Raw genomic sequence first — 11,799 nt, 5'->3', positions numbered from 1 at the left:
CTATTGCCAAGATCAATAAAATCCATTCGGTAGTTTTTGAGTATACATACAAACTTTCGTGTGAATATTTGCTTAGCCTTTTTCCATCTATTTTGGTCCTCAGTTTAACAATTTTGATAATATGATACGTTATGAAATACATCAACATTACGTTCGTGAAAAAATACCTATTACTACTTATAGCAGGCCTGCCTATGCGATTTCATATTTATTAAGTAGGTAAAGTCAAAGACAAAAACGTTTATTGCAAGTAGCCTGTCCGGAGCGCGCCGTGTACGTGGCTCGTACAGGGCACGGATGTGAAACGTTAGGTACATACATTTTGTATCAAGTAAAAGCCCGGACACGGCCCGGCCTAATATAAATCATCCCTAACTCTTTTTGACGCCAAAAATTACAAAAGTAGGTACGGTACAGCACCCCCAAAACGCCCTTTCACCACTTAGTATTATGGCCGGAAAGAAGAAGCGGTGAAGAACAAACTTCCCAGCAACACAGCTGTCTATTACAATTGTTGTTATTTGTATACCTATAGAAAATACCATATTGCTTAAATTATATTTCATCCCACCATCTCGGAAAGAATAGTTTTACCCTTGGATATCCGAGCGCAAAAGCCGTTTTTATCCTCTAGAGCGGCAAAGTGATTTGAATTTAGAACATCGTATGCAATACTCCATTTGTGACAATCTTGAGAAGACTTCAAACAAATACATATTATAGTTCGGCCATTCAGAGAATGCGTTCCTGACACGTCGCGATTGAACTGACGACGTAACTTTGCAATGGCGTTGCAGTTACGATAAAAATATTTTTGCTGGTTGTTTACCGTTTTAACAATTGAGGAGCATTAAAACAACATTATTATATCAATAATCAATGAATGTAGTTACGTCGTCAGTTCAATCGCGACGTGTCAGGAACGCATTCTCTGAATGGCCGAACTATAAATAAATAAAATACTGCTTAAAATAATTATTCAATCAATTAAGTAATTTTCATTATTGTTTTTACATCGATTTTTAACCTCATTTTATTTTTAAACTGAGTTTTCAAATAAATGAACTTTAATAGGTACTTCTTTTTAATTTGATACTCATATGTGCGCGCTGTTTGTTTTTTTGCATTTAGTTATTTCCTCGATGAAGTGGGATGAAATTATTATTTTTTATTATTTTGAGGTCGATTTTAAACCTCATTACATTTTTAAACTGAGTTTTTGCATAAATAAATTTTAATATGCCTACATATTAAAATTTTTTACATCTTTTTATGTTGCCATGTGTGACGTGCGGGCCATTTTCTTTTTTTTGAGTTTAGAAATTTCCTCGATGAGGTGGGATGTAAAGTTACGTGTTGCACACGAGTGCAAAGATTTTTCACCTTGTGCTCTTTTGATTCCCCCGCTATCGCTCAGGATTCTAATTATTGAAACATTCGCTACGCTCGTGTTTCAATTTTAGAATCCTTTGCTTGCTCGGTCATCAAAATTGGGCCCGCGGTCAAAAAGCAACTTTGCACTCTTGTATAACAAATAACTATTAGAAATGTCATACACTAAAAATAATACAAAGGTAGAAAGGAGATAACTCGATTATGAAGAATCCTACCATTATCATTTTTCCTATCCTCAAAACAGAATTTCACTATAAAACAAAAGACGTCATAGCCACATATTTTTGAAATAAATCGGAAATAGGTATGACTCGTGAAAAACCGGAATTAAACCTACAATTTCTTCGAATTAGGAAAGTCATAGATAAATGTATCTATAACGTTCTAAGAATCAATATCAGTCTTACGTCAGTCAGGCAAAAATGACTCTTATAATAGTGGAGTAAGATTTAAATCTTTAATATATCCGTTGCCATTTACCAGATGAGAAACAAAAGTATAAATAAAAGATGATGTCCTCCTAGCCGATTATTATCGGATACGGCGGCTGTTCTCATATAAGGAGATCAGTCAGGTGCGCAGGACATAGGTATTATAGTGCAAGAGCATTTGATACAAGTGCACTCACTATTCCTTCACTCTCATAGCGCGATGCGACGACAATCCGACACCACCGGAGAGAGATCACAAGCACCACCGACATTAACGTGGAAGAAGATTTTGCGTTGTGACATCTCCACTAGTCATTTTGTTATCCACGGTACAAACCTACACTTCTGAAAATTCCTTGCTACATACATTTAAGATAGCAACGCCATGATATCACCGCAAAGTTATAAGCCTCGTGTAAACACAGCGCTGATCAATACTTGCTCTAATCTTATCTCTTAAATAAACTTGCTATATAGGTACATTCGAATGTTAAAATAAGTTTGTATCATGCCGCATTGGCCTTTGAACATTTGGTAGACTTTAATTCAGGTTATAGATGTTTTATCTCATAAAATGGTGAGCCATTTTTTATCTGTGTCATTTATTCAAAGTAGGCTGAAAATCAGCATTTATTGAAGGGCAACTTTGGAAAAGAGAGCCCTCAGAAACGCCGCCCCAAAACTTCGTACTATGTGTTTTAGGTGGGAAGAAGAAATGGTGCAACAAACTCCCCAGCAACACACTGCAAACATTATTGTCTTCGCATCAGCGATTCGAACACTTGAAGGATCCCGAGCTTATGCATTCCAAGACAATATGCATGTAAATTTTTACACACATTGTATGACTCACCTGCTTTAGTGAGATAATGAGATAAACATGCCATGCCTATAAAGCTATTCCTAGACTGCACAATATACTTGCGCAATATTACGATATTGTGCTGTATTGATGCTTAGACCTAATATATTATGCATTTTTTTTTTTGTGAACAAAATGTTGATTTCATAATAATAGGTCTTTACCTATGAAATTGCCGTTTTGTATGAAAAAATTTAAACGTTTTTGTTTTCATGTATTTTTTATTTGTATTTATCAAAGTAATTACCCATGCAATCAATGCTTCTTTGCCAACGCAGTGGCAGTGAATTCATGTCCTTCTTAAAGAAATTAGCTGGACGGGAGGCAACCATTTGTTCAAAGGCATTTTTTACTGCCTCTCGGGTACTGAATTTTTTACCCGACAAAAACATCCAAATTCTGCAAAAAGTTGTAGTGTGTGGGCGCAAGGTCTGGTGACTGGCGGACGACGGAAAAATTCATTCATTTGTGTGTCTGTTGAGCAGTGCAAGGCACGTCTCGACGCGTACTTCGCGCTAGCGTTCATTGAGTTCGTGGGACACCCATTTGTTAAGCTTTTTTACCTTGCCAATTTGACGCAAATGGATCAATATTGTTTTGACGCTAACGTCGAAAGCTTTAGCCGTAGATTGTGTATCATCAGCTTCCCCTTTAATTCATCGTCGTCGACCAAAGTCTTCGGTTCAACTTTCAGGTCGAAATTTCCAAAACGGAAGCGAGCACACCAATAACAGGTGATTAGTTAGTTGGCAGTGTTAGCTCCGTAAACGTCGTTGATGTTACGTGCCGCTTGTGCCGCGTTGCTGCACCACGGTACTCATATTCCATAATAATTTGATTTTTTAACGTATCCACGATGAAGAAGAAGATTGAAATGCGATGACAATGTAGCACTAATCAATAAACTAATGACTACTTTTGGAAGATGAATTCCATGTTTTTTAATAAAATTAATTTGAAATTACAATTCTTAGCCAAACAAAAAATATTATGATTTGAAATGGCCATTATATTTCTATCTTAATTATATAGACAGTCTAGGGATCGCCTTATAATGTCAAAGTTGCGTAGAATGAAATGAAATACTTTAATCATCTGTGGTTTGAACGACGCCATCTTGTTTTAGGGTTACTAGTATAATCATTATAAATTACCTATTGATTTGTATCTACGCAACAGTTAAAGATATTAAGCTCAGGCAAATGAGAGGCAAAACGACAACCTCTAATTTTTTAGTAGCAATACAAAATTTCTATGTTTTAATGTTAGTATTTACTAATATTAAATACTAATTTACTTTACCAGATGATAATGGGGTAGGGGAATAGGATTTTTTGCTTGCTACTAATTGTCTTTTGTAATGTTTTGATTTATTTTTCAATATGTAATAGAAAAAAAAACTGTTCAAAACTTTTAACTACAAGCAAAACTACCTTTACTTTCCACTTTACATTGGAAAATCTAAAAACTGGTAATCGTATCAGAACGTCAACTGTCACTACTCACTGTGGGTGAAAACTGCTGGGAACTTTGTGTTATTGATTGCAGCCGGCACATTTTCGGCATTTCATTACATTTCAACTATCGTAAAACTTTAACATAGAAGTAATTAACGAAGGTACTAATAAGGAACGAGAAAACATCGCGTAATCAGCAATGAATTCGCCCTCTACATCTTCCGCGCAGAACGAAAAAGAACAGCCTGAAAAATCGATCGAGGACGATGCTATAAAAAACTGGACTCAAAAAGAAAGATTTCACCTCCTCCAAGGAATAAAAGACTGCGGCCGACGAGACATCGAGAAAATACAAGAATACGTTATTACTAAAACTTTTGAAGAAACAAAAATCGCTGTTGAATATTTCACGAAAAAAGCGTTGGAACATCCGCTATTCGTCGAAAAACAGCAAGAAGCCAAGCAGAAACCTGCTAAAAAGCATCAAGCGCCACTGACTGGATGGGTAAAACTGTTAACAGACTCTTTAAATATCAATGAACTTAGTACAGAGACCGCGACAGCCGTCCGGATGATTGCAGACTTAGAAAACTTCCCAGCACCAGAATGCACTGACAATATTGACTTTAGACAGGTTTATCATCAAATTGCCAACGCTATGGAGGGAAAACCAGTCAATCTAGACTTGGCGACCAGCGCTGTACTGCGGAAATGTTTCATTGAAACCGCATTGTCAAGCAAGGCATTTATTAAAACTGCGGCTTATAAATACCTCATCAATAATGTAGATTTGTCCGATAGAGAGATTAATACGTTCCCGAGACCAACGGAGGATCAGGAACTTGGTATACTCAGGCATTTGGCTTCGCAGCGCAGTTACAATCCTTTAAAAGTTCCCGAAGACTTTTTGAAGCCATCGTGTGAGGTTAAGTATGAAGATGAGAATTTAGATAATGCTTAAAAAGTATAATAACTTCAATGTATACATGAATTGAACGTAATTTTGCATTTTAAATATAACCCGCTTGTGTAGTCGACATGACTGTATCTCGGATGGCACGTTAAACTGTAGGTCCCGGCTGTCATTGAACATCCTTGGCAGTCACTACGGGTAGTCAGAAGCCTTGGGTTGCCCGGGTGACTGGGTTGAGCAGTCGCATCTTGTAAAGCGCTGGTACTCAGCTACATCCGGTTAGACTGGAAGCCGACCACAACATAGTTGGGAAAAAGGCTCGGAGGATGATGATGTGTAGTCGACATGATTTCAAGTTCGAATCCCAGGTTGGAAAGAGTCAAGGAATAGAGAGTGCCTATGCTTGTAAATGCTTGTGCACCATAATATGTCCCGATCTTATATGAGATCAGCCACAGTGGCCGACAATCAGCTAGGATCACCACCCTCTCGAGTATGTGGGTGTGGGTGCGATTCCAGTTCAGGCAAGTACCAATGCAACTATTCTAAGTTTGTATGTACTTTCTAAGTATATCTTGGACACCAATGGCTGATAAAAAGGTGAAGAAAAACATCTTGAGGAAACCTGGACTATAAAGTCTGAAATCAGCAACCCGCATTGAGCAAGCATGGTGATTGAGGCTCAATCCTTCTCCGTGTGAGAAGCCTGTGCCCAGAAGTGGGACAATAAAAAGGCTGTAACAATTACATATTATTGTAGAGTTTACCAAAGAAATGATAATGAGATTGTGTGAAAGTTGATAGGGCTAGAAAGAATGTTACTTGTGAGATGATGGCAGACAAGAATATGGAAGGAGAATGACATGCTGCACCAACTACAAATAAAATTGGGATAAGGGCAGAAGGATGATGATGATGACATAGGAATACCTTACTAGATCTAAGTTGTAACTTTATTTAAGTATTTAAACATGTATTGTGATACCCTTATATTGTTTTGATACAGTTTTTCAACAATAAATACCCATGTAGACTGAATACCTGTTTTTTTTTGCACGACTACGCCAAAAAGAGTTATTTTTATTAAGTGGGTAGTCTCAATTTTTTCTTGCACACGAACCAAAGAAAAAAAAAATGTGAGCGGGATTTGTTATTGTTAACCACTATCATGGTACGAGATACCGTGTAGGTCCCGGCCGCCATTTGAACATCCTTGGTAGTCAGAAGCCAGTAAGTCGTGACGCCAGTCTAACCAAGGGGTATCGGGTTGCCTGGGTAACTGGGTTGAGGAGGTCAGATAGGCAGTCGCTTCTTGTAAGGCACTGGTACTCAGCTGAAACCGGTTAGACTGGAAGCCGACCCCAACATAATAGGGAAAAAGGCTCGGGATTTGTGTTGGCTACGGGACGCAGGCGGAAAATAGGGTAGAATAAAATAAACTCAAGTTTTTCGTAAAACAACTGTTTACTATGAAAATTCACAGCAACCAGTTGTTTTAAGAAAACTGACGTTTTTCTTACAGTCCAAGTTCACTAATGTTGTCGTTAACTTTAGCCTTAAAGTACCCTCACACTACGAACTTTTAGTCGACTGACAGGTTTCACAAATCAGTATGAAGATGAATGGTAGTACGCACATACAGAGATCAGGTATTTAATTGGTACTATATAGAAAGACTTAAAACTTAGACTGGAATCAGGATTTTCTTCAAAAATTAGTTTTTGTCTATCATTGTGTCAACTATCGGCCGACTTTTTAGTCTTCAGTATGCGGGTATTCTAAGGTTAAGTCCACCGACAACATAAACGTCAGTTTCCCTTAAAACAACTGTTCCCTTAAAAAAATAATCTGAAAAAAATATTTAAACAGTTGTTTTAGGAAAACTGACGTTTTTGCTATCAGTGAACTTGGACCTTAGGCGTAAATTATTAAATTAACTAAATAAAACAACTATTTAAATAAATTTCTCTTAATTTGAGTATTTTATAAACATATGGGAGTCACTAGCACAATTTCTCGAACACTTGGAATGGAGAGCAAATCACCAACAAGACAATACCTGAAAGAATAAACAAAATATTAATACTATAAAGTCGGGGTGGCCCGGGTAACTGAGTTGAGGAGGTCAGATAGGCAGTCGCTCCTTGTGGCACACTGGTACTCAGCTGCATCCGGTTAGACTGGAAACCAACCCCAACATGGTTGGGAAAAAGGCCCGGAGGATGAAAGTCGTGGTGGCCCAGTAGGTAAAGAACCAACCTCTCAAATATAAGCGTGGTCCAATTCTTGGTCAGGCAAGTAAGTACCAATGCAACTTTTCTAAGTTTGTACTTTCTAAGGCATCGTTCAGACCAAACGTATTGTCGGCCGCTGACTGTGAGCGCGCGTTACGCAGTTTATTGCTTTTCCATATATATTGAAATTGTCGTTCACACCGAACCGACTATACGCTATTACGTCGCCTGTTGTCGCTGACTCTCAGTGGCCGATGATTTTACTACGCGACTATGCACGGCGGACGCGGATTGGCTACGCGGACGCAGTTGCCGAATAGCGCCGCTCCGCCGCGCCCGCCCCGCCGCGCGCATCGGCCGCAATACACTCGAGAAACAAACTTCAATGAGGACTGACGTGACACGTGACACCTCGCGATGTTCGATACCGAAAAGTTTATTGCAGAAGTACATTCTAGAGAATGTATTTGGAATGCGAATTCAGAAGAATTTAGTGATAGAAACTTACGAAGATGCGCTTGGGAAGACATAGCATCTGTTATGTATGAAGATTGGGGGGTTCAAATACTGAGCTCTTTTATGTGTAGAATAGTTAGCCGCTCAGCGTACGCATCTAGTGTGAACCTACACGAGCCTATTTTTTTGTTCACACATGTAGCGCATCGTACGCTATAGCTTATTGTCGGCTTGGTGAGTACGCGTACTGCAGATTGAGTCGACGTTCATACTGGGGCAGACAGTGAGTATACTCACAGTCAGCGGCGGACAATACGTTTGGTGTGAACAATCCCTAAGTATAACTTGGACACCAATGACTCCGAAAGTGCACGATAAACTGTAGATCCCAGCTGTCATTTAATATCTTTGGCAGTCGTTACGGGGCTCGATTCTCCTAATTTTACTTAAGCGACATACGATTCACGTTCGACTCGATTCGACTGAGATCCAATCCCGACTCGATTACGATTGAAGCGTATGTGGCATTCCGCTATTTTTTCTTTGAAATAAACGTTTTTATCCTTTTCTGTCATTCAATAATGTATCATTTTGTCTGCAAATGATTTACGATTGCAAAATGATTGTACAGCAAAGTATAGACCAAAATCACCAAAATAGCAGACCAATCGCACATCAATCAAATGTCAATCGAATACGATTGGTCTTATATTAGTAGCAGAATGCCCGATATGGTTAAAACTGCTATTGCGATCATATTGCGATTCGATTTCTATTCGATTTTGACATTATTAACTTAGGAGAATCGGGCCCCTGGTAGTCGGAAGCCAGTAAGTCTGACAACCAGTCTTACTAAGGGGTTTTGGGTTGAGGAGGTCAGATAGGCAGTCGCTCCTTTTAAAACACCGGTACTCAGCCGCATCCAGTTAGACTGGAAGCCAACCCCAACATAGTTGGGCAAAGGCATGGAGAACAAAATGACTAGCGGAGGTGCCATAACGGAAAATCGCCTAAGAAAGTAGCGCGACAACATGCGGGGCGAGGGGGACGAGAAACGTTACTGTTTTCGCCCTTACACGCCTTCTTTGGACCCAACCATTTTTTGAAATACCAAAAATCGTTGACAGATGTCACAAACGCCTCGTTAGTTCACCCGTAACTCATTTTAGTCGTAGACTGATCTAGAAGAAGACGTCTGACCTATAATCATCGGCAAGGATATTGAGCCCTGACCTTCACCTGCGCAGAAGTGATTTATTGGTTTATTGCCTTAAGTGTACAGTGCGCAAAGCGATCCCCACTCTTCCGCCGAGAGCTCATTATCCGTGCCGATAACTATATCATCATTATGGCATCTCCGCTCATCTTTCCTAGGAAAAGGCTAGGCAGATGATGAATGAGAAGACTTACCAGCCACCAATATTGTATGTTTAGTTTATCGTGATGAGGATCTACGTCTGACGCGGTACCGACGATCGCACTTGCGGCAGCGCTTGAATGCTCCTGAACGTGATCGGCAACGGTACATGTAGCTGGAAACAGACTGAAATTAGGGTCAAGCCTGTTGGGCACACGAAAGTTTGACCTGTACGGTAGGGCTCCTCAAAGTGGGATCATACTTAGAGGTCTGTTGCGTGTGTATCAGGGGTCCTCAATAGGCCAGTTTGTAGAGTGTAAACGTATTAAGAAATTGTGTAGTAAACTTAACGAGACGCATTGTAGTTGGTGAAGCTACGAAGGTTTTTTTTCATTTCCAAAAGTATTTTTTGACAGGAGGACTTGTTTAAATAGTGAAAGTGTCCATAACTGCAATAAGTTTAATAAACCCTGTGTGTGTGTGAGTACGGCTCCGAAAATACTGACTGATTTCAAAAATTCTTTCACAATTGGTAAGCTACACTGTTCCCGAGTAACATAGGCTATATTTTATCCCGGTACGGGCAGTCGTTCCCACGGGACGCGGGTGAAACCGCGGTCAACCGCTAGTATTATTATACAAAATTCTTTAACTGTTAAAAAGCTACACTCTTCCCAAGCAACATAACATAGATAGGCTATACTTTATCCCGCTATGGGCAGTAGTTCCCAAGTGACGCGACTGAAACTGTGGTCAACCGCTAGTACTAAAAACTAGCATATATATAGGTAGGTACTATACCATACCGTGATTTTCGTCCACAAGAAGACTTTCTTCTGCGTGGGCAGCGGCGTTTGCGTTTGGGCTTACAACAAGGCTTTCTCACACTATACCGTCGATCGCATGGCCGACAACGCTTAAATCGCCCGCGTTTCGTTCGACACCGCGTGCTAAACAAAATTACAAGTTCAGGCTACATTTCAGCCGCGTATACGGCCGAAAATATGTGATATTTTAAGAGGCGTTTTTACGCGCAGTTATTTGCGCGACTGTAAAATCAGCCTAAAGGCTTGGCATGGCACACATGAGCAGTACGACAGGGGCTCGATTCTGCTAATTTAATAACTTGGAATTTGATATCAATTGAATCTCGATAGCAGTTTTAACCTTATATGCTTCAATCGTAATTGAATCTCAGTTGGATATCGTATGTAGGTAATCGTATAGGTATCGCTTAAGTAAAATTAGCAGAATTTATTGAGCCCCAGCTCTTAAAGTTATAAAACGTCTTAGGCCGGCAACACACGGACCGCTTGAAGCAGCCAGGGAGCGAAAGCTGTCGCTCTGACTGTTCAAGCGGTCCGTGTATTGCCGGCCTAATATAGGTCTATCTCATATAGGTAGGTAAATATGAGATTCAATTTAAAGGGTCAAATTCGAATGCTTGGAGCTTCACCTGCGTGCCATGCTGTTCATGTGTGTCATAATCTCTAGGCTGACTTTATAACCTATCTCTTTTTAAAAAATGGTGAACTAAAGGCTGGATGAAAACTATTTACAGATTAGTTTATATCACAAGGTAATGAAAGATTTGAGGACGCTACATATCGTAGTGTACCTACCTATGAAAATAATTGTTAAAAAAAGTGTATTTTTTTAATTAATGGGTACCTATACTTCTATTAGGTCGACCTGTATGTAACTAGGTAGGTATGTAATGGAATCTAAGGTAACCAATTTAACCATCTTACAAGGATCGTAGCGTCATGAAAATTGTCATCTGTATGTAGTTCTGATGACAATACAATAATATGGTACTGTCGAACTGATCTAATGATGGAGCCGGATGATATGAACTGGAACCTTTTTTGCATTTCAAAAAGGCGTGTTTTCTAGTACTAATACTATAATGTTTGTGACGAATTAGGCGCTCCCTAGACGGACAATTTAATTGCGCAATATTACGACATTCTGCCAATTAGGTATAAATTCAGGGTTCATATTCAAGATTGCGCAATGATTTTTAGCTTTAAATATTTAAATTGCAAAATATTTTCTTGTATAGAGCGCAATATAATTGTACGTCTAGGAGCCGCCTTTTAAAATTACTTACGTCCTGCACGATCTGCTGCAAAATTAAAAATAAAACAAATTAGTAATTCTCTTATAAAAAATAGGAAATATTTTATTGTTTGTACTCCAAAGGCTCCGAAACTACTGAAACGATTTGAAAAATTCTTTCACTGTTGGGGCGCTACACTCTTCCCGAGTAACATAGGCTATATTTTATCCCGGTACGAGCTGTAGTTCCCACGGGACGCGGGTGAAACCGCGGGAAAACGGCTTGACAATAAATAATATTAAAAACTAAGTATTTTTTGGAGATATCAATTAATATCGTTAATTATATCCTTACCTCCGTTTTCGTTTACATGGTGCCATAATGGTCTGAAAAGTAAATATTCTTTTAAAGTACCTGTACCTATTATTACCAAAACAAAGACTATCTACTTACATCTGGCAACATTGGTGTACTTTACCTAACATAGATATTTTTATTCATAAATTCTTTCACTGTCGGAAAGCTACACTCTTTCCGAGTAGCATAGGCTATTTTATTCTATCTAGAAGTTTCCATAGCCATGCGTAGCGGTGTAGCCATCTAAAAAATTTCATTTTCCCCCCAATATCAAT

The 11,799-nt window shown here is 39.1% G+C and overlaps 1 protein-coding gene and 1 long non-coding RNA gene across 2 annotated transcripts; one reads left to right on the top strand and one right to left on the bottom strand.

Moving 5' to 3' along the window:
- The first annotated feature begins 4,142 nt into the window (after window positions 1-4,142).
- LOC124644230 lies at window positions 4,143-6,096 on the top strand. The gene has a single exon (XM_047183480.1). It carries the CDS (start codon window positions 4,345-4,347, stop codon window positions 5,104-5,106), a length of 762 nt encoding a protein of 253 aa, XP_047039436.1. The 5' UTR covers window positions 4,143-4,344; the 3' UTR covers window positions 5,107-6,096.
- Window positions 6,097-7,011: 915 nt separating this feature from the next.
- On the bottom strand, window positions 7,012-10,191 carry LOC124644231. Its single transcript, XR_006986034.1, has 3 exons — window positions 9,912-10,191; window positions 9,159-9,280; window positions 7,012-7,117 (listed from the first exon to the last, which is right to left on the bottom strand). It is a non-coding gene; the product is annotated as an uncharacterized LOC124644231 (long non-coding RNA).
- Window positions 10,192-11,799: the final 1,608 nt, after the last annotated feature.

The sequence above is a fragment of the Helicoverpa zea genome, chromosome 29 (assembly GCF_022581195.2).
Source record: "Helicoverpa zea isolate HzStark_Cry1AcR chromosome 29, ilHelZeax1.1, whole genome shotgun sequence".
In the NCBI taxonomy this organism is placed as follows: domain Eukaryota; kingdom Metazoa; phylum Arthropoda; class Insecta; order Lepidoptera; family Noctuidae; genus Helicoverpa; species Helicoverpa zea.
Note: the sequence above shows the minus strand (reverse complement) of the source record. Positions and strands in the feature narration are given on the sequence as shown.